The following is a 22,687-nucleotide window of genomic DNA, read 5'->3' as shown; positions in this document are numbered from 1 at the left end:
CTCACCCCTCACGCACCCCGGCTCCAACGGACTGATAATTGATTGATGTGCTGTCGGCCAGGCGCCCCCCCCCCCCCCCCCCCCCCAGGGCAGGGTTAGAGCAGGCTCTCCCTCAGGCTGCTGCTGCTGCTGGAGGCCTCCTGGGGCTGGCTGTGGGCCTGTGTGGGGGTCCACGTGTGCAGGTCCAGCAGCACCTGGTTGAGTTTGTCCATCCAGTCGCAGCGCTCCTGCTTGGTGTCTGAGGAGAACCAGCGCCTGGTGGGCAGAGACAGAGACGCTGGTCTGTCAGGGGGGACTCAGCCACAGTGGTAGGCCTGTGCAATTGAAGTATTTTTATTTTATTCATAAAATGTTTTATAGAAATTGCAGCTGGATACATTATTTGTAAACCCTTCTCGATTTGAAAATGTTCCATTATAAACATTTTGGGTATTCTGTTAAGGGAAATTTCAAATTTTCAGGTTACAAAGGTTTTTTTTGGATAGAAATTATGAGCAAATGCATCATGCTTTCAAACAAAAAAATGATGGCTTGAATAATGTGATTTCAATATTGATCAAAATAATCGAGATTATGATTTTTTTTCCTAGTCGAGCAGCTCTACGGTACACAGTGGTCCACTTTGAACTGCCAGCAGGCTCCCGTGGGGCGTGTCTGATATGCAATATCTATGAGGGGTAAGATGCCTCGAGGAAAGCCTTGAAATTGAACCCCATATTTGTTTAGGTGCAAGTCTTTAAAATTCCGGCTACATGGTGAAACATGATGAGGTTCCCGACATTTTTTTCTGCTGCATAAATAATGCAGCAACACATGTAGAATAGGGCAATCTTACGTTTTGTATTTAATGGCTCCATTGATCAAATCTTTGAGCCAAGCAAAAAAACAGCATCATTGCAAATCAACACCCCCCCCAATATAAAACAAAAGCCTTAAAAGACGACCCCAGTATTATGATTTATGGATGCATCTAACCTCTGCCCCCATTCAGCTCTGAATGTTGCAGACCTTTTGAATAAGGAAACCCCTTCCTTTTCCCGTTAGCTGAAACCGTAATATTTAATGATACGGGCAGAGTGCTTGCGGTGTGATTTGGTTCATTTAACATTTTTCCAGACACTTTTATCCTGACAGCTTGCAGTGAATCCATGTTAAACATGGATTTAGGAGCAGTGTTTAGGCATCTTGCTAAGATCTGGGTTATTTAACCATTGTAACCGGCTCTCCTGGCATAATTTAACCTGAAATTGATATTGGTATTTGTTGCAATGATTTGGCTGATACATTTAGTGTTGGACTGCTCTTGCCACGAATGTAAACAAAACTACTTATAAATGTTTCATCAATGCACATTATGTCAATACGAATACACATACAAAGAAATGTATCTTACTTTGCTACGGTCTCCTTGGCCTCATTCCTCAGCTGTGTTTGGAGGTTGCTGACAAGCTCAAAGGTGAAAGGTCGAGCACAGGAGTCCCTCTTCACAGGCTTCACACACAGGCTGGGCGAACTGGCCAGAGAAATGGTGCCCTCTGCTGCCTGCACGCAACCAAACAGGAAACAAGAAGTGACGTTGACAAGGTGCTGCGTATTCCCAGCCCAACAGGCCACTCATAGGCGTGGGCTCCAACCCATGCACTGAGCTGGAACACTGGTACTTGTGTGTTGTGGGGACAAACACAACAAAACGGTTGAAAAGAAAAATACTGCCAGGAAACACTGGGAGTGACTTTTGGACTCATAAAACACAAAAAATATAAATATGTGCATAAATAATTATCATAGAAAATAATGAATGCTTTTATCCATCGTACCTTGGCCTCCTTGTCATTGGGGTGGTTCCAGTAAAACATGTGGGAGCCCTCCAGTGTGAAGAAGCGCCGGTGCCACGCCCCAAATCCATTCACCACCTCAAACATGGTCTGGGGAAACGCCCAAGGAGTACAATTATAATCAACCCCTTCACTCAGGAACCAGGCAAACATACACAGCAGGCGCAAGCCCCTCACCAGGAAGCCCTGGTGCTGCACGCTGGAGTGGCCCTCGCTGTCCAGGCGCAGGTAGATGTTGCCCTCCAGAGGAGACAGGAAGGGAACCTGGGAACCCAGGGAGGATGATGGCCCACGCAATATGAGTTTATGAACCATCAGCTATCAAGCCATTGGCCAGCTGGATTACGGTGAGATTGAAGTACTAAAACATCCAAAATGTGCATGCCTTACAAGTACATTATACTCATTTTAAGATATATTCTTTAAGAGCCTGACATGGCTGTTGGGATCTCTTATGAAAAAAATACTTTAGGGACATTTTAGGAACGTTGGATTTATGATTGTATAAATATCTAATGATTGATGTCAATGCAATGGGAAAATGAAAACACACGCACAAACACACGCACAGATTTCCTGATTTAAGTCTAGAACTGGTCAGTCTCTAGAGGGAAAGAGAAACACGATGTGATGGGTGATGGGAGGTGAGAGGGGCCGAGGATTTGAACATGCAGAAAACCTTTTCCTGAAACTCATCTCCCAGGAGCTTCCTGATTTTCCCATCAAATTTCATCTGAGTGGAGGAAGGGGAGGGAGACATAGGGAGGAAGAGAGATTACATCACCAGTGACACCCAGTTAAGTGCTGAGATTTAAAAAAAAAGATGATTAAGAAGACTGGGAGTGAGGCAGTGTACTCTGGCTCAGTGGCCAAGCGACGTCAACGTGGCCCAAACCCCTCACCAGTGTTGGATACCCATGCAAGTGGCACGTGCCCATGGAAATATTACCTAACACTGGCCATCTGTGCTCAATGTCATTCATAACAATGGTACATGGACAAAAACAGCCACCATTCCATTGTTTCTAAAGGCATATGGGGTACGAAGTCTATTATAACCAAACAAATTCAGATGGGCTCCTTCTCACCTTCACAATAGTGTTGTTTCAAAGTATTCGGATTTAAGCAGAAATTTTTTTAGAAAATATTGCTACCTATAATATCATTCTATCATTAAATGTAATCCAGATCATAAAAAGATTATTTATCTGCACACTTGTCAAGATTTAAACCTGTCCAAGACCCTATAAGAGTTCACAACAACAAAGTGAACATTTAATGAACACAAAAAAGGAACTCGACAACCTAACAACATGTTTATCTTGAGGATAGATATAAGTACATGGAAATGTATACTTTTAGAAGCAGTGATATCTGACCATCCCCGACTGTATCCGAAAGCATGGATAAATGCAAGACTGTAAATGTATCTAAATACATGACCATCCTTTGAGGATCAGTACCAAGGAGAGCAACATACCTTATCCAGAGGGAACTTGGTCTGTCCCAGCGAGGACAGAGTGATCTTATGGGAGCCCACCAGGCAGAAGCTACTAGAGCGGCGTGTGTTAAGGGCAGGCAGTGTGGAAGCTGTACCAGAGGCAGCAGATTAGAAACAATACAAACTTTATGAAACCTGCGATACAGAAATGTTGGACCCTACATACATGCATACATAGTCAAAAAAAGAAAAGCAACTTCAAACTCATGGGTTTCTTCTGTCCCGTGTTCAGTTTGGGTTTGCTACATAAATACATATTTGCTGTGTTTCTGAATAGTTTTATATTCATATTATAATATCAACAACTGCTATCATACCAGATGGCAAGTAGAGAGGAATTGATTGAGATACACGCCACGAAACTGTCAAACTTATTGGGCCGCTGCTAGAAAAGGAAAAGGTCAAAAGAAGTATTTGAATTTCCGATAAAATGTATATTATTTTCGATTATTTATACAATTGAACTGTCCCTGAACATTGTGAGGGTAAAACTCACAGTGATTGTACTCAGGAGCTTCCTTGGGGTGACCTGTAAGTGTAAAAGGCAGAGGGTGTAAATCAAATGTTCCTTCACTCAAGTCCTATGAAACACATGTTGAACAGTATCAGTTACCCGTGGTTTGGTGGAGATGCGATCCACAGTGCAGGTGCTCCCTGATGCGTGGGACTGGAAAGTAGAAGAGGTCCATTACAAATTGAATCCAAACTGAATCAAGTCATGCGTCAGTGTTGTCTCTCTTTTCAGGGTCAACTACATCATTAAAAGAATAAATCATACCAGGCTATACACTTCCACGTCAATCTCAAAGTTGGAGCGAATGTCCTTTCTGAAACGGATGGATTATAGATCAATATATTACGGACATGAGAAATAGGGGAAAAGGTGAACATTTAAAAGAATAAAACACCGGAGGCTAAATCTTACAAAGTGACAGAGGTGGGGAACGAGATCGTGTCTCCGTTTTTGGCGTCGGCAGCTGTGGCCAAGGGAGTGGCCACGATGTTGCAGGGGCCGTAGCGAATCAGAATGAAGAAGTAGTGACTTGGGCGACCTTATAAAGGGCAACAAAAAAAAAGAGCAATCAATGTTATCCAAGTGGAGTTATATTATTATAAAATATATATTCAATTATATGATGTATATTACATTATATAGTTTATATATAGCCTGCTGAGCCATTGTGAAAGCTTAAATAGTAATGATGTGTATGAAAGAATGGTATGCAGTGAATAGCTTGACAAACACCAACAATTACACTTTAACTTGACGATGGTTTCAAGGGTCCCATACCTTTGCGGTTACGAGAGGAGCAGACAAACTCCACTTTGAGAGGCAGCTGGACATTGCCGATATTGACAGTCCCTCTGCAGGGCTGCTGGGAGATGTAGTCCCCATCAGCTCCGGCCGGCTCCTCAGAGGCTGAACCCCTCTCATCCCTCAGCCTGGTCACCTCCGCCAGCAGAGCTGCACGCTTCTCACCTGGAACCAATGAGGACCAATGATTAACGAAAGGGCCATTACAAAAAGCAATGCTGATTAAAAAGGTGGGGAATGTACTTGAAGTATTTGCAATCTATTTGAACTCATTACCCAACGTTGAATAATGACGCATAAAGTAACTGCATATTTATTTACTAATTCATACCAAACCACAATGCTCAAGTGAACCACTAAAACAGCATGGTCCTAGAACCCTTCCTACTCGCCCCCCATAATGAAGCTTGTACTGTATGGCAGTGCACACTGAACAGTGGTCAGGCTGTCGCCCGCTGAGCCCGGCAGCGCAGTACATACAGGAGACCAGCAGGAGCTTCTCCGCCTCGGCCTCCTCCAGTGAACCCCGGCCGTGGGTCTCATCGGTGTAGCAGCTCAGCGCCTACAGGGTCTGGGAGATCACCGTCTGCAGCTTCCCAGCCTCCTCAGTGAGGGCCTGGAACGCCACAGGACAAAACAATACACACACAATGTTCATCATGTCATATGACGTGGATCCCATTAGGTAGACTTATCCTTTCTTACAGATATCAAACATCAGAGAATAACTAATTCATTAGATTTGCGTTTGGAAGGAAGTGGGAGAGCATATTGGATTAAAACAGATTGTTGTAGTATTCACCACAATCTTTTCTTTAGTGTTGATGGAAGGCGGAGGGCGGGATTTCTCTGGGGCCCGCCTCTGAACTGCAGGAGTCACACTTTGAATGGCAGGCAGCTTGCTCTGCCTTTGTGTGCGGTAGGCATCAATGCTGTCAATGGATAGACACAAGCAAATTCACACCAGCCACAGAAATACTACAGAATCAAGAGACCCATGATACAATTTAAACACAGTTTCCAGCAGAATGAACTATCTTTTTACTTACACTCCCCGTCCGAAACTGTTTGTGGGGTGACCAATTCTATACTGTAAACGGCATGAAGTTATCAGAGAAATGTCGAATGTACTGTAGCATAGATACAGCAACAAGGGATTGTGCTGGTACCTGTATAAGGGAGCAGACTCCGCTGCAGGGGCTGTGAATGGCTCTTCTTCTGGAGTCAGGAGCAGAGACGGGGGAGTGGACACTGCCAGACCCTGCTTGTTGGAGCGTCAAACATGCAGACATTAATACAATACAGAAAAGTATTCAAATACTATTCAGACCGTCAAAAACTAAATTAAAAGAAAAGTCCCACAATTGTTTCTTGGTTGACCTTTGGTTAAGGTTCTGCCTCGGCTCTCGACAACTGGAAGTCGACCAAACTGATTCATGAGATAAAGCCCTAGATAACCCCCTAGTATCTAAACAGCCTGACTGAAGGATTCTTTACTTGTTGTGATGTGTTTGAGAGGGATGGGTGCGGTACCTACCAGAGGAGTGACCACAGCCTCTACTGACTTGCTGAGGGGAGACAGGATGCCACTGGGAGGGAAGGTCCGCAACTGGTCTTCACTGGTCTCTAGCGCCTCGTTCTCTCCCCCTCTCTCCAAGCTCTTCTTCTCGGGCTGCTCCCCCTCCTCTTCCTCACTCCTCTCCTTCTCGGACTCGGTGTCCATCTTGCTCTTGTCCCCACTGTAGTTCCCGATGCCGCTGTCACGGTCTTCTGTGTCTTCGTTGTCCCGCCGCTCTTCCTCCATGCGTCCGGCGTACTCCAGCACCTCCTCGAACATCTGGTCAATCATCTCCGCCGTGTTGGTCTCGTCATGGGAGCTCAGCTCTCCTGTGGACAGACACAAAGCAGTAGCTGCATTACTCAATGTACTGGCAATCGTGCACACCTCCCCCCAGAAAGGACCACTATTTCTCATCAAGCTCTGGTGATCTTTTCTTTCCTGCCCGTTACCGAGTATCCACCGCAGCCCACCGAGGTGCTCACCCCCCGTGGATTTCCAAGCCAATGTATACATCTCACCTGAAAAGCTACTCTCGGCTTGGGACTCACAGGAAATGTTTGCCTCCGATAGGAGTGAATCATTGATAAGCTCAGGCTCCATGATGAAGGTGACTTTCTTCTGAATGCCTCTCCCGCCTGTCGGCGGGGCCGCCTCCGCCTGGCTGTCGTCATTTGGCCCGTCTGGAGCACAGGGTCCTCCGTCAGCGGGCGCTGGCTCCAGTCCTTCCATCTCTTCTACTGGGTCCTCTGACGCAGGCTGAGCTGCTTTGTCTGGGTGGGAGTGCGTGGGATCACACCGGTTCATTGGAGCCATGTCGTCCATTGCTCCAGGGTTGTGCGCAGGGTCGTTGTCCGTCATAGCTCGATGTTCCCTCGCTCTGCCACACGGCTCCGTTTGCAGAATGCTCGGTTCTGCTGGTCCCTTAAATTCCACGTAGGTTTCTTCTAATTTCCCCGTGTCCGTTTGAGCCAACGTGTCTACGGTCGGCATTGGATCCGTATTACAGGCTTCTCGGTTAGAATGCCTGATGGCCTTTTCAGTTGGAAGGGATTCAACCAAAGGGCTGACTTCTGACTCGATGCGTTCATCCATTATGATGGCTTCCTCAGGTTCCAGACTTTCAGAACCCCTCGAAACCAATGCAAGGGCATGGCCATCATCTCTGTCCTGGACGTCTGGCTGTGCACCTTGACCCCCGCTTTTCTCCTGCTCCTCACCTGCAGGCCAGGATTCCCCCTCAGGTTCTCCCAAGGCTTCTACGGTGGCCTCCCTCTCCCCATCGTCCCCGCCCTGAGGGTAATGCCACAGCCGCTGTTCTTCGTCCGTGGAAGGCTCCATGTCCTCTTCGCCATGGGAGGAGCCACGGCGCTCTTCCTCTCCCTCCAACAACAGAGCCTCGGACGCTCCCTCTTCGATCGGTACAGGTGACTCGCGGGTCTGCCCGCTCATCTCCTTGGCAGGGGGCGACTCTAAAACACTCTGATCTTCATCAATGAATAGCTCACAGGGCTGAACAGGAGACCCTATGACCTTCTCCTCCCTCACGGAACCATCTTCTTCCTTCTCTTTGTCGTCTCTTTCGACTTTAGGGGAGTCTGGCTCCCTACACATGTTCTTCTCTTCATATTCACTGCAGTTCACAATCTCTACACGAGTGGCAGCAGTCAAGAGTGTCACATGGTTCCTTTTCACCTGTGGAGTAGCAAAAATGAACACATCTCTGCACTAACAAGCCGCAGTATGTATTCGTATTTATAGACATTTACCAATGAGGGCTGGAACGATTCCCGTCAAAAAAGAAAAAAACGAAAAAAGGACATTTGATTAAAGCACATTTTGAAGTCGTAGCCATATATCTATTAGTAACAGTGATAATTAATATTAGCAGGACATAGTTATACAAGTGAGGTCAGTAAAGAACAAAGTTAGAGACAGCAGTAAAGTTGGTAGGGATTCAGTGAGCTGACCGAGTGAGAGGTTGTTCGACCCAGCGTCATTCAAGTCTAGGTACATTGGTATTACGCCTGGACAAATGCCATTGCAGAGATAACATTTTATAATTCAATGACCATTGCCGACATGCATTACTTAAGCCTACTACTTCAAACATATTGAGCCATTTATGGCGACCCAACGCCATAACAATGTAACTCTGGCAAGTGCAAGGGTAGAGAAGCCGGCAGGGGCTAAACCTAAACAACAGCAAACAAGGTCACGGTGAGCCGTTCCTTGGTTTATAAAAAGGCATCGAACTGAAAGGGACCAAAAGGAAGTGGAAAGAACCAATCCCTGAATAACGTGAACCGTTACCCCCCTATTACCAACACAGACAGGAAAACTGATTAAAAAAATGACTTGGTTTTCTCAAAATGCCTGTGCTCTTTCTACAAGTAAAAAAATGTATTGTAGTTGTAAGGTAAATCTGAAATTCAATGACATTTTAATTTCAGGCAATAGATATGCTGTTGACTTAAACTCAATACATTTGACCCTTTTGTCAATGTCAATATCATAGACACTTTGCCTATGTTAAATTGCAAAAAATTATTTGCCAAATATCAGTGGCATGTTATACAACCTTACCTGTGGTTTTCTCCTTTGGCTTCTCTGATTTAGGAACAAGAGTTTTAGTGCAACTGCCATCTGCCGAGTTATCTCCCTGCTGGAAAACAAGTAAGTAGAGTTATATCAAAGATTAGAAAATCCAGCTTCATTTTGTCACTTAGTTCTGATGGCAGACTCAAAATGAGTTTTACTTACTGTACCAGAAAACTCAAAATCTGTCAGATTGCTTTGTTCAAATCAATAAGAATAGATTGGTACAACAGTGAATGTGAAATACCTGTGTCATGTCAAAGCACCATAATACCATGAGGTGTCACCCTTTCACACCAAGCAAGTTATTCAGAACTGTTTATGACTGGGGAAGTGACCATAGGGGATTTTCTCCTTCTCTTAAGACACCATTTTATTTTATTTACCATTGAAGAGCAATGAAACAACCTTTTGTTATTAGATAAAAAAAATTATTCTATGTTATAAGTTAGCCAATAGCTAACTTTTTGTTAGTATCTTGAGGCATGTTAGGGTTGTTCATTACTCTTCAAGTGTGTCCTGTCAAACTAAAGTTTGAATTTGGTACTGTGGAGCCCATAGAACCATTGACATTTATTGTAATGAAGGTTTAAGAAATGTGAAGCCTTAAAAGAAAGTGTCTTCCAACTACAAAAAGGAGATAGAAAGTGCTGACAATCCATTAAATATTGACATTCATGCTCCTCTAATGCCACCGTGCCTCAATGGAATACTTGAGGCAGTGCTCCTGATAGTGCTGCCCACGTGCAGCAGGTGACTCAGATAGTTCAGATATCTGTTAGACGCTGACTCACGTCCCGGGGGTGCACGGGAGGCCAGTGGACTTTCCTTCTATATCCATGAGGCGTCCAGGTGGAGGGGGAGGGGCCAGGAGTGACCCTCCCCTTCTAGGATTTACACAGGTTGTTTTTAAATGGAAGTGGCTGGATTTGATGTCGTGTTCCATGGGGAAGATAATTCTTAAAAAACGTTGGGGCTGAATTTTGAGGAACAAGTCTGCACAATACATTAGTTATCAATTAGGTTTGATCCCATAGGGAAAGCCAATCTGTTTACTAACCTCAGATATTGTTGGATCGGATGAGCTTCTTTTCAGCCAGGCGTTTTCGCTGATTGGTTGAGCAGATAACAGGCGCAGCTCTTTCTCTCGCTCCTGATTGGTGGACAAACAAAGCAGAGGAACTGAAGTTTGCATATCACTCCGCGCCTGGAAGTAGAAACAGTTACAAAGTAAAACATATGTTGGATGATGGAGAGCGTGTAAATGTTGTTACTCCGGGAGTGAGCAAGGCGATGGAGAGACTAACGAAAGCTTAGGCACACGGCGAGTGAACTGCTCCATAGGATAAATTGCCGGCGAACCGCTCTATCGGAGCCTTCTCTCGGAGGGACGCTAAAGTGTGTTGCATAGCGACCGTCGATGCATAGCGGCAGCCAGGAGGGACTACTTTTTTGTATTCTTTAATTAAACGGCTATTTTGACTTTCTTGGTTTCTTTTTAAATGTAGTGTGTCTATGAATTTCGTTTCGCCAAAATAGTAACCGTTGTATAAAAGCAATAGATCACTTCAGTCAGTGGCATGTGCTCATTATACCACTGTGAAGGGGGTCGCCGGCCCTCCGCTGCGCGTCGGGGCCGGACAACGCCCCTTAACAGTGGTATAATGAGCACATACCACAGCCTGGCGTGATCTATTGCTTAAATATAACGCTGCTCCCCAACTGCTCTGCAAGACAATAACAAGACTACAAAGTGGTACAAGATCCACTACCCAAGCAATGTCAAAAGGCTATTGTAGACTGAACATTTTTTGCCCAAACTGCCTCTTCAATAAAAGGGACAAAGTTATGTAACTCACTGCAAGACCACTTGAAACGTATCCCTACATTTTTCACATTCAAAAGAAAAACCACATTATGGCTAATTCAGCAACAATCTTGCTCTCATATTTAGTTTTTACACTGTGCTCTCTCTGTACTTCTTATTTCTCTTCCATTGATCTCACTTCCATTTTCCTATTTCCTATTTTTTAAGTGTTGTGAATTAGCTTTGAGTAAAAACACTATGATGCATACATCAGATGACTGTTTCACAATCTATGTTTTTGTATCGGTCGTTACTCAAATAAAACCTAAATAAATAAATAGGTAAATCTAATCAAAATCATGTTAGTCAAGGTTTCGTAGTATAATCGTGTGATAAAGTGACATACCTGTCGTACTAAGACTGCCTGCTTGGAGCTGGGGGTTAGGCTGCCCTGGAGTTTCTGTTGGATGCCAGAAACTAAAACCGAGCAGGTCCGGGGACTTGAAGGGACCAGGCTTGGGCTAGGCTGGAAGATGGGGGCTTTGAACCGCTCCATGCGCTGATGGAACTCATCTTCCCCTAGTGAGAAAACGCAAAAACAGGGCATTTGCCTTCAGGTAACAAGAGAGATATCAGCTCATTGGTGGATAGCTATAACAATATATACTCCTCTAAACTATAGATGGGGTTTTGGTAAAGATATAGATCCATACACGTATTGTGCAACAATGACTCTGCATGAATCTATAGCAATCTGCTTGAATCAAATCAGTATCATTAAAATGATGTACTCTGTAATATCGTTTTAACAACTATAAATAGTCTACACTTTCATTGCACGTTGTTCTGCAGATTCTCACCTAGGAGATGTTCGGTGAGGCCTTTGTTGTGCAGAATGATGGACAGGTTGTCAGCCCCGGGATCTGACAGACACCTCTGGGCCAGGACAGGTCCTCCTGAAGTGAGCAACAGGCAGTCCATTGTCCATTATGCGTGACTCATTTCAGGTTTTGAAGTGGATTCTACATTTGCATTTCCTTGAGTTCACTGGCCATAACTTCAATATAGTGTTGAACATATACACCGATGTTCAACATGCATCAGACATAATATTGTAACCCTATTGGCATATACGGTCCATATTAATGTCTTAAAAGGCCTATTATCAAGTCATTTAAATATGAAGGTTTTCTGAGCTGAGGGAGTGGTTGTCAATAGCAGAGCCATAACCTGTGAACTGTGTGTGCATAAATTTGACTCAAGAGAGTCTTGCCTTCTCGTCTCTGGGTGAGCTGCTGCACCCGGGAGCGCACCGAGTTGATGGCCGGTGTGTCCGGCCTCAGCGCTTGCTCAGTTGAACGTCCAGAAGATGTTGTAGGGCTGAGGTTCTCCTGACCAGCCCGATCCAGGCGTTGGCGCTTTTGCCCATCGTTACGTTCTGTCATGGATAATTTTAACAGCCCAAAGAATCAATATGCTTTGTAAACTTTTAGTACAGTGTCGTTTAAAATATGACAATAACGTTTATCACACGCACCTGAGGATGAGAAGACATTGTCTTCAGAGTCTGACAGAGGGGCTCTCGGCCTCTTCAGCTGACTGCCGCTGCCTGAGGGCTCCATGATGAGCTCTGTGGAGGAAAACAACTGACAGCTTAGTCAACTCCGGGGGCGGAGAAAGGGGTCAGGTTTTATATTCAATAAGCGATGTTCCCCAAAGTTAATCTAAAGTTAAAAATACCCAATTATTATGGCACCAGACTAGATAGTGTAAGATTTAACAAAAATAAAAAACATTGCTCAACAGTTAAAATCATACGTGCATGTTCTGGAATGTGATAACTTGAAAACGCCCGACACAAATTTCACAACCCACTCAGGAGTTCACAAAGTCATTTTTTTCACTTTAACATATCTCTATTATCTACAGACAGTTAATTCCATTGATACATTAACTTCGATTCTCAGTGGAAATTGTACATTTTACTTAATTTAGCTCGCATTACCCAGCTATTCTAGCCTGGCTCCGCCCGCCTAAGTACTTCCGCTCAATTTGAATTTAATGAAATGAAATGAAGTGAAGTACGAGAGTCTGGTAGAACCAGGCTACAGCTATTCGGTAGCGACACTGCAAATCTCCGTAGCTCTAACGTTACCCATAGAAAAGACAAAGCTCGTCAGTTAGTCAGCTAAGCTCTGCTTACCCGAAAATATGTAGAGACAATATTCCAGTCACCAGGAACTATTCTACACGGACTACGGATAGCTACCTGAAATAATTTTGAAATATATAAATCAGTTTGGTGTTCGACACATGACTACGTCCAGTGACTGCGCTTCAAACTTTGAATTTCAGCGGGTCTTCTGACGAGCAGCCGAGTACAAACAAACGAGACGTCTTCTTCTTCTATTGTTGGGATTCTGCTAGTTTTAACGTGGCGAGGAGTATTACTGCCCTCTGCAGGGGAGACTAAGAATTACATATATAAACACAAACAAGCACGCAAGCGCACACAAATTAACACGCACTCGCACGCACGCACGCACGCACGCACGCACGCACGCACGCACGCACGCACGCACGCACGCACGCACGCACGCACGCACGCACGCACGCACGCACGCACGCACGCACGCACGCACGCACGCACGCACACACACACACACACACACACACACACACACACACACACACACACACACACACACACACACACACACACACACACACACACACACACACACACACACACACACACACACACACACACACACACACACACACACACACACACACACACACACACCACCTAATCCCTGATCTTGCTCATATATTGCACTCTGCCAAGAAGAAAATTAAAATCAATCGCTTTCCCTCTTGATAGTCGATCTTCAGAATCATCTCTCATTCCCCGACAGCTGGCTGGAACCAGAGCCATCACAAAATCCCTTCCCAGCTTCCCAATCGAAAATATAACAGCAGAAGTTTCCTCTAGAATACTGTTGTGCCTCAACCCCACACATTAAATGTCCTACCTATCAGGCTCTTGTCCATTTTTATCCACAACTAAGGAACAGCTACAACCCCCTCCAGTGCCCTTTCTTTGGTAAGGCAGATCACACCTCCATTCTTCTCCAACCAACAAACACACAACATCTAAAAATGGCAAAACGTTATGTCGCCACATAGTTCCAGATGTTCTGTATTGCAGCTGATGGGAACATTGATCAATACACAGACTCTGACACAGCACACATCTCCAAGTTCGTGGAAGATGTCGTCACGAAAGTTTATGACCTTCCCCATTTAAAAGCCTGGGGATAATGGTGATGGTCACACATACCTCTGCCTATAGCTCTGGGGACCTTGAGGAAGTCAAGAAAACCATAAGACACACCAAAATAGACAGCAGCTACCACAGCCCTGACCCCAGGCCCAGATGCATGTGGGCTCTCTTTCGATTCCCCAGAGAGAGGAACAGTAGCGACGCCAAGCCCACTGACTCTCCCCGAGGAGCTCAACTCCTTCTGCAAACGGTTTGAGGTAAGCAACACCATTCCCACTGCTAGCTGAGGACCAGGAAGACTGCACTGTGTCCGTGAATATGGCTGATGTGTGGAGGTTATATAAAGGAGTAAAGTCACCAAGGCCAGACTGTATTCCGGGCCGTGTCCTCAGACTGTGAAGCCACCAGCAAGCAGGGGTATTCAGTTCACCTCTATAGCTGACCTCGCCCAGAACTAGGCTGCAGTCCCCAACTGACTTGATACATCTTAAAATAAAATAAAATACCTAGAGTTGAATGGTCATTTAATTACATGTAAAAAGGCTATTCAGAAAATAAGTCAAGAAGGACATGCAAGGATTCTTGAAAGGAAGATAGCAATGCCTTCAGGGACCGCAGAGCCCATACATCTGAGGTGCAAATGTAGCCTATGCGTTAAAATAACTGATGCCATTTTTCTGATATCACGGTATTAGCATTTGAGTTATGTTCTGATAACAGGAATATCCATTTCAAAGTAGGCCTATTCTAGGGAATTTCCAATGATGTCAAATGTTGGCTGCTCATCACTTCTGCAATAATCAGTATATATAGGAGCAGCAACCAAAGGAAATCTATACATCTTTGAAAATCTCATTCAAAGTCAGAAGATAATCAAGTTTGACTCAACACACAATGAAGATTTTGTGCTTAGTTCTTGGACTGCTGCTGCTGACTATGTACTCTGGAGCAAGTAAGTGCAACCTTTAATCAGAATCATTTATGATGATGACATTTTATGTGTAGGGTTGCTTACCTTTGATTATTTTTTCTTTATTACAGCTGCTGGGATTAGCTCAATGAGATCAAACAAAAACTGCTGCAATGATTTCAAAATAAAACCTATTAACAAGAAAAATATTGCCTCCATCAATAAAATTCCTTTGTACTGTAAGCAATATGGATTCAAGTAAGTTGTTCAATTATAATTGTGACCTTTTTTGTTGTTTCTTTCTTTAATGTTTACCGTTTAATATATTAGCATTTCACGGTATACATTTGTATTTTTAGACAATAAGTCAAATGTTAAATAAAGACAAACAAACCATGGTTTTCTACAGGCTATTTTAAACCTTTTTTTTCATCTTCTTGACACATAATCTCTTCCAACATACCTCTTCCAACAGAGTAAAATATCCAAACGGAAAAGGAATTTGCTACCATCAGGATGACAAATGGGCTCAGAGGATATACAAGCAATTCAACCATGCCAACTGAAGATCCTTTTGAAGAAACAATGGGAAAGAGCAAAAACATAAAAGCAACAGCTATCAATATTGTTGAGATTTTTTGCATTATTGCAACAGCTGTCATTACAACTATTAACATAATTATTTTCCATGCAATGCTAAATCCAAGTCAAAAATTGATCTAAAATTGCTTGGTTTTCGACCAATTTTCAAATTTCCCTAAATAAATGAGAGATTCAAATTGAAGAATTCCATGTTTTTTCTTAATCCTTTAAAAGAGATTATCACAACGAGGCATAATTTGGTTCCTATTTTGCAAAAGGAGTTGTTGTACGCAATGTTGTTTATCTTGTGAAACATATTGGACAAAGACAATACAGGCCTATGCCCACTGAATTAAACAGTTTGCTTCATGCAGTGCTCAACTAAGTTCACGTTCATATTAGTTAACAAATTATAATAGCGCATGGTCAGCATGCTCTGTAGAAACTTTCAAGTGTGCAATTGAAACGGTCCACATTTTTGTATAATCAACAATACAGGGAAAGAATTATGGGCACATTCATTGATGAACATGTCTTGAAGGTGGGATGCCTAGTATAAAATTGCATATCTGGCAAACATGAACCAGAATTATAGCTCGAGTATCACTTAATGTGTTTGCAGAATTCAGTAGTCTTGTCATCTGAAGCCTTCTTTGAAGGTTTACTTTTTAACGGGGTCAGATCTGGTTTCTGATTCATCTGGTCTTGAGTCACATTTTCATTCCAGCAATAAATGCCTTCAAAAACCAAACATCAAGCCCTGGATGTTGAAGCATAACCTTTCATCTTTAATATTAATCATGTACAGTTAGCGAACAGGCAATGAAAATAAAACAAAAAGTAACCTTGTAAAAATGCATTATTATTTTAAAGAAATCCTCTTAATCGTTCATGGTAACCAGTGGTTTGGAAATTAAGTTGCGTAAGAACATTGGAGAGAAGAATACGGTCCGAGGTATAACCAAACGTAGTCCTAATGACTTAGTTATATGAGCCCAGCATTCCTCCTCAAAAAGCAGATGCCCTTTGAGTAAGAGGGGGTCATTGGCATATACTTGTTTTTTGTGTATTCATTTGAGTGTCTTTTGGCTTCTCTGACAAAGTTAAGGGTTGAATTCTGACAAATCAAAGAGAAAACAAAACCAACCAGCTAACCACAATAATAATAATACTTATATTAACAATGTGCAGCAGTTTAACACTATACATGCCCACAACTGAACTGCAAAACAAAGAGAAGATGTTTGTGAATAAATGTAGGTTTGATCTTTTTCCAATGCATAGCTGGAGTCATGACTGCAGTTACCAACAACATAAACCGGTTGCTAGATTTCACCCATTCATACTGACCATAATCACCATTATCATTATTGTATACCTTTTGGAACAGGAATGTCAAAGTTTCTGAGGATTTTACACAGTGTGCTGCTTTTAACTGTTACCCCAATCATTAGAAAATTAACTCAAAATAGCTCTCAGGCTGACAGTAAATCGTAAATAAGAAAAGTGAAGTTATGTGTGCACCGAAGAAAAAGGGAGGTTTACTGCAGTCAAGGAAAGTGGCACATTTCATTAAGATTTTGGATTCACTTGTCAATGAAAGCATGAATGACTGCACTGACATGTCAGAATGCGGAAGGGGGCTTTTTGAGAGGACTGAATTTGACAATATCCACCACTTAAATTACAATAAAACGTTGATGTAACCACTGTAACCAGTTATTGGACACCAATGCAGCTTTCACATACCTATTGGAAACATTTTGGGAAAATGGTCAATAAAAGAAAAGAAAACCACTTTGTTATGTTACCAACAAATTTTATAACGACTCAGTTTTACAGATTAAATTCTCCATATTCTTTATCGTAAAAATAACAGCGTAATATTAACCTCAAAAACAGGGTTTCCTTAAAAGCACACACACAATGAGTCAGCATACAGGTAGAAACATACACGCGCACGCACACACACACACACACACACACACACACACACACACACACACACACACACACACACACACACACACACACACACACACACACACACACACACACACACACACACACACACACACACACACACACACACACACACACACATTTTATCTAGCTAGTTAGCACATTAATTTACACCACCTGAATCAAATTAACTCAGTGGCATACATTTAACCCTCAAATCACACTATTCTTACAGTGTGTATTTAACGTGCACAGGTACCACAGGATGTCTGCAAGGAATGTCTGGAGTACACATGCATTGTGGTTTATTCCTATGCACTTTGAACGATTTGGAGATGGTTCCTCATGTGTTTATTATGACAACAATGAGAGAAGACTACATAGGATGGGATAGGTATAGCTGTCTGTGGATTTACAGAACATCTAACTTGACACATCACTAGCATATGTAAAATATGACCATGCATGGACCCTGCCATGTGTTGCTCCACAGCTCAGAGGAAGTCACCGTTCCTCATTGTCAAATTGTAGCTCAGCATTGCAAAATCATGCAATCAAAGCAAAACCAAATAAATTCTGACGATGTGGCTGGCCGACTGCTCGCCATATACGGTAGAATAATACACATTGAGATGTGGGGGAAATGTTTTGCATACGAGAAGCAAACCGCTGCACCAGATGTGCTTCAGGTAAAAAAAACGACAATGCAAATTGTATTATCAGATTGCGCTGCAGCAATGTTTTAGACTTTATGTTTTCACATGTTCCCGTGAGTGTTTTGGGGGTCGGAGATAAAGGGGGTGTAGGCTGGGGGGTTCTTAGGGGGAAGCGGGGAACATTAGCTAGAGGGAAACCGAATAACTCTTCATCTCTTAAAAGATTTTGCCCTTCTTCTTGTTCTTTTCCATTGTCCTGAAAAAAATAGAAAAATACAATTTAGAGTACACAAAGCTCACCCTAATGGGCCCAGGTTCAGCAAATAAAACCGTTTCTGTAGATGAGGTTGAGTGAATAAACGTAAAAATAATAATACAGGGGAACCACGACGTCGCACTTGTTTAACAGCTTGTCAAATGCCTTGATAAGAATGAGGTTGGCATTCTGTATTTCAACCTAATTTTCGTATCATCATCGCAACTTTTGAACCAACCACTCAAAGCCAGTTTACGAGGCAGCCAGTCATGCATGACATCTACTCACTTGGAGGCATCCAGCTTCTGCTGCTCCAGGATTCTCTGTTGGGCCTCCCAGTTGACCTTCTCATCCTCAAACACGCGTCTCTTCTCATCCAGCTCCTTGTACTGCGCATCCAGGTTCTTCTTCATCTGTTCGTGACGCCTCTCCAGCTGACATAGGCAGGAGGAGGGGAGTGAAAAGCAATGTTTGCATTAAAATGGTGTACACGCTTATAAAGGTGAACCCACCCGTAGACTCTTCCTCGCAGATTTAATATTCTCTCACTTAAGCACAAGGCACTACAGCTACGTGCACACTAGGGGTGAAACGGATCAGTGTGTCCACGGTTCGGTTCAGATAACCGTTTTGGGCCTCGGTTTCGGATACGGTTCGGATTAGGATCATGTCCGTGATAGTAAATAGGCGGACTTTTTTTTGACGGAGGGTTTGGGGGAGAAACACAAAAATGAATGAGACCCACAGGCTATTTGCAATGTGTTAATTGACTGCAATCAGACAACTTGCAAGGCTTTTTTGTGCAATAAATGTTCCCCTAAATGCATTTGAAAACATGGTGTACTGAGTGTAACATGTAAGGGATAACGGCCGACGAGGCTTAGAACTCTGGCGACGAGCGCAGCATGAAGCCAGAGTTGCCTCTACCTGTCCATTATTTCCATCGAACCGGTCGACCTCGAAGGCCGTTATCCCGCTTATCACCCGTTTGTATTTATCTCCCGTATATTTAGAATATAATTGTATCAATTACTTTCTTTAAATTTAGGAATCGTGCGCTTGAAAAGCCCAGTTTGTTTTGAACGCTGACAGGCTGAAGGGAGGGGCGGGAAAAGTATCATTGGCTCGGGCAGCACTGGAGAGAATGCATTCCGCTGGGTCCTAAACACCCTTTCGTATCGGACGTAGGCTACAGTAGGCAAAATACGCTACATAAGGCAATGCCTTCATGAAACCGAAATCCGCGGATCTCCAGAATGCTCCGAACTGTGGTAAACGAACCGAACGGATTCGGATACAATTCGAATCCGCTGCAGGCCTAGTGCGCACACACACACACACACACACACACACACACACACACACACACACACACACACACACACACACACACACACACACACACACACACACACACACACACACACACACACACACACACACACACACACACACACACACACACACACTTTCTGAACCCACCTCGGCCTCAGAGTCCTTCAGCTTCTGCTTCTTCTCCTTGACTTTCATGTCGAACACTTGCTCCATCTCCGTCTCCATCTTCTTCATCTTCATGACGTGTTCCCGCCGCTCCTCCTCCATCTGAGCGAGGGGGCTCCTGCGGACGCAAACATGTTGGAGGGTCAGTGAAATGGGCCAATCAGCCCAGCGGTGGGGTTGTTCTGAATCATCAGCCAGAGACGGAGCCGACGGTTCATGGGTGACAGCGCCGGAGGCCTACTTGGTGAGCGTGCCCCTGGCCTTGGAAGCGTCCACCCCGTTGCAGGTGACCGCCGCTAGCTTCCTGCTGCGGTAGTTCTCGTAATGGACGTTGTTGGTGACGTCCTTCAAGTCCTGCATGTGTGTCCTACGGGGCACAGCGTGTGCAGCAGGAGAGGGAGGAAGAACAGAAAGGAGAGGTAAAAGGAGTGCGAGGGCCGTGGGAGGAAGATGGACATGGCAAAGGTGGACGGAGGGGGTGAATGGACAGGATACAATGTGGAGAGGAGGTGAGAAGAAGCATAGGGGATGAGAGTAGAATGAAACAAAACATCAGTCAGTAAACAGGTCCCATGGCCCTTTGCTTGATCGTCTGTCCGGAAACGTTGAAAACGACAATACAACGAAAATACAGCAATTGAAGTCAACCGAATAGTACGGGAAAGGCTTACCTGATGAGCATGTTTCGCAGCACGGTGAAGTCGCAGTGTTCGCCGTTCTCCACTGTAACACAAGTGCAAAAGAATGAAAACAATTATAAAAGAGAAAAAAGGCTTATGTTGCAGTAGCAGGACTTAAGTTGATCCTGTGTAACTTATCATTAGGGAGTTATTAGGATGTCATTAGAAATGCAATGACGGTGGAGTGATATTATTCGTGGTGCTATATGTAACTCAGTGATAAGCACGATGACGCCGCATGCTCTATCGGGTACTCAGTCATAGGATGTACAGCAACAAAGCAGATGTAGATTAGTGCAAGCTATGTGTGGGGAATTCTTGATTGACCGCTGTGCTATCTGCCTGTTGAGTGTTAAGAGAACGGCCCAGTCCAGATGCAGGTGTGTATATCATTTTTATTTTGGGTGGTTGAGAGCCATCGAAAAGTGTGCAATGCGAACATAACACATGTTAATTATTGCCATCTCATTTTTATGATTAAGAACAGCGCCATTCTAGGCTCACTTTGGAAACATAAAAAAGACAGCTGGCATTTGTTTACTATTGTGACACAACCCTTTAAACAGGAGTGACACCCAATTCATGACACTAAAAAAAGGAAACAGTATTGAGGAAAAGCAGATCATACAATCGTAATGTTAAACCCATTGTAAACATGGCTCTGTTAAGACAGCAACGTGTTTTGTCGATTTTATGATTCGATTTCAGCACTGCAAATTCGTGAAAAGGATTGTAAATAAACCGGTGGCTGAGGATATATGAATTGCCGAAAAGGAAGAAGGAGCCTCTCTTGTCTAAAATGATTGGACGCCGCTCCTTTTATAACTAAATAACCCAGTGGCGGCAAATGGACGGCCGGGGCGGGCCAATAAGGAGGACACCTTACCATTGATGAAGCTTATAGAGTCCTTGGCCTCCCAAGCCAGCCACTGACCTCCACTCTCTTCTAGCTGAGGGACGTCTGACGAAGGGGAGGGGTACGGTTTCTCAGTTACTGTCACACCCAGTGGAGGGGCCAAAATCTGGGCCCTGGGGCCATGCCGCTACTAGTATGGCCCAGAGTTGGCCCGACTCAACACCGTGACCTGCATGTGTTTAAGACTGACTGGCTTAGGAGGAGAACACAAGGTACCAGGTAGGGGTGGGGATCTGTTCTATAAACTACCGGAAAGGAGAGGCGGAGGGGCCACTGGGGGTTGGGGGACAATGCCGTCGGGGCTGTGATAAACTTTTTTATGTTGTCGAAAGGAACAAGATACCTCACGCATGTAGAAAGAGGTTTCCTCTCAATCCAGTGCATATTTAAAGGACTGGTTTGTGCCTATTTTGGTCTAAAACCTGATTCGAGAGCAAATACACTATTGTTTTGCAAAAATATTCAGTATTGTGGTAGTTTCCTGTAGCGGTCTTGCTGGGCTATGATGGAAGTACACCGGAGGAGGCAACGTGGTACAAAATTTAGGTTACTTTTGAAACTCTATATTTCCGTGAACCAAACACCTGCACGTGATGGCGTGGTGCTGCTGGACAACCTGACCTCAAGCTGTAGCTTACTACTTAGGAGAATAATGGACGTCTCCCTGTGATAAGACAGACAATGGTTTGACAATCTGCAGTCCAGCTGTGGCAATAAACTGAAACCTAACTTGCAATCGTTGCACACGGCTTTGGTATTGACGCTTAGGCAAACCGGTCCTTTAATTCTTGGAAGTTGAGAGGGTATTCTGGCTCCTCTTAAAGAGTTTTTGCAGAGTATGAATTCCTTTTTTTTTTTAGAATGATCCAAGCCATGTCAGCATGGCTCAGACTCCAAACGAGGCAAACGGACGCCTACCGACCCCTGCCCCAGGAACTTGATATGAAGTTAAAGAAAGTGAGAGACTTGAGCTTGTCCGATTTTCAGTTTTTGGTAAATCCTTGAAACTGAAGGCATGTACAACCGTAACTGAGGCCAAAGTCATGCAGTTCGGTTAAATATTTTTGCAATCACTGTCCCGGTTAAGGGTCGCAGGCAAAGTAAAAAGCCTAAGTGGATGTTCCAAAATACTACTTTTAAAAAATGATTCTTAACGTTAACAAAACGTAATTGGCGTGTCCAAGCAGAGTAGGGCTGCTCGATTATGTGAAAAATCATAATCACGATTATTCAAACAATTATTTTTGAGTTTGAAACGGTTATTTACTCAGCATGTCTCTCCGGATTTTGAAAGAACTTTGAAATTTTGCCTTAAAGAAATACAC

At 43.8% G+C, this 22,687-nt stretch overlaps 2 protein-coding genes and 1 long non-coding RNA gene across 4 annotated transcripts in view; 1 reads left to right on the top strand and 2 right to left on the bottom strand.

Annotated features, from left to right (window-relative positions):
- Positions 1–88: 88 nt before the first annotated feature.
- On the bottom strand, positions 89–13,045 carry anln2 (anillin, actin binding protein 2). Its single transcript, XM_056599366.1, is given in 23 exon segments — positions 89–255; positions 1,394–1,542; positions 1,818–1,925; positions 2,013–2,099; positions 2,515–2,568; positions 3,316–3,443; positions 3,829–3,865; positions 3,950–4,003; positions 4,115–4,163; positions 4,262–4,388; positions 4,628–4,816; positions 5,132–5,267; positions 5,454–5,583; positions 5,821–5,912; positions 6,189–6,538; positions 8,796–8,874; positions 9,602–9,694; positions 9,868–9,960; positions 11,021–11,193; positions 11,475–11,570; positions 11,888–12,052; positions 12,152–12,244; positions 12,818–13,045. Coding segments are annotated over 22 exon segments (2,634 nt in total). The 5' UTR covers positions 12,237–12,244; positions 12,818–13,045; the 3' UTR covers positions 89–95.
- A 1,688-nt stretch (positions 13,046–14,733) lies between these two features.
- Positions 14,734–15,561, top strand: LOC130388724 (uncharacterized). Its single transcript, XR_008896456.1, has 3 exons — positions 14,734–14,852; positions 14,942–15,068; positions 15,286–15,561. It is a non-coding gene; the product is annotated as an uncharacterized LOC130388724 (long non-coding RNA).
- A 7-nt stretch (positions 15,562–15,568) lies between these two features.
- LOC130388723 (septin-7-like) overlaps positions 15,569–22,687 on the bottom strand; it is a 30,308-nt gene continuing 23,189 nt past the window's right edge. For both annotated transcript variants that reach the window (XM_056598203.1, XM_056598204.1), the window contains exons 9-13: positions 20,438–20,489; positions 20,008–20,133; positions 19,749–19,884; positions 18,555–18,700; positions 15,569–18,266 (exon numbers count right to left, since the gene is read on the bottom strand). In XM_056598203.1, coding sequence (XP_056454178.1) covers positions 18,227–18,266; positions 18,555–18,700; positions 19,749–19,884; positions 20,008–20,133; positions 20,438–20,489 — 500 coding nt within the window. In that variant the 3' untranslated portion in view covers positions 15,569–18,226. The remainder of the gene's footprint in view (positions 18,267–18,554; positions 18,701–19,748; positions 19,885–20,007; positions 20,134–20,437; positions 20,490–22,687) is intronic.

This window comes from Gadus chalcogrammus, chromosome 9 (genome assembly GCF_026213295.1).
Source record: "Gadus chalcogrammus isolate NIFS_2021 chromosome 9, NIFS_Gcha_1.0, whole genome shotgun sequence".
In the NCBI taxonomy this organism is placed as follows: domain Eukaryota; kingdom Metazoa; phylum Chordata; class Actinopteri; order Gadiformes; family Gadidae; genus Gadus; species Gadus chalcogrammus.
The sequence above is the reverse complement of the archived record's forward strand: the minus strand, read 5'-3'. Positions and strand labels throughout refer to the sequence as shown.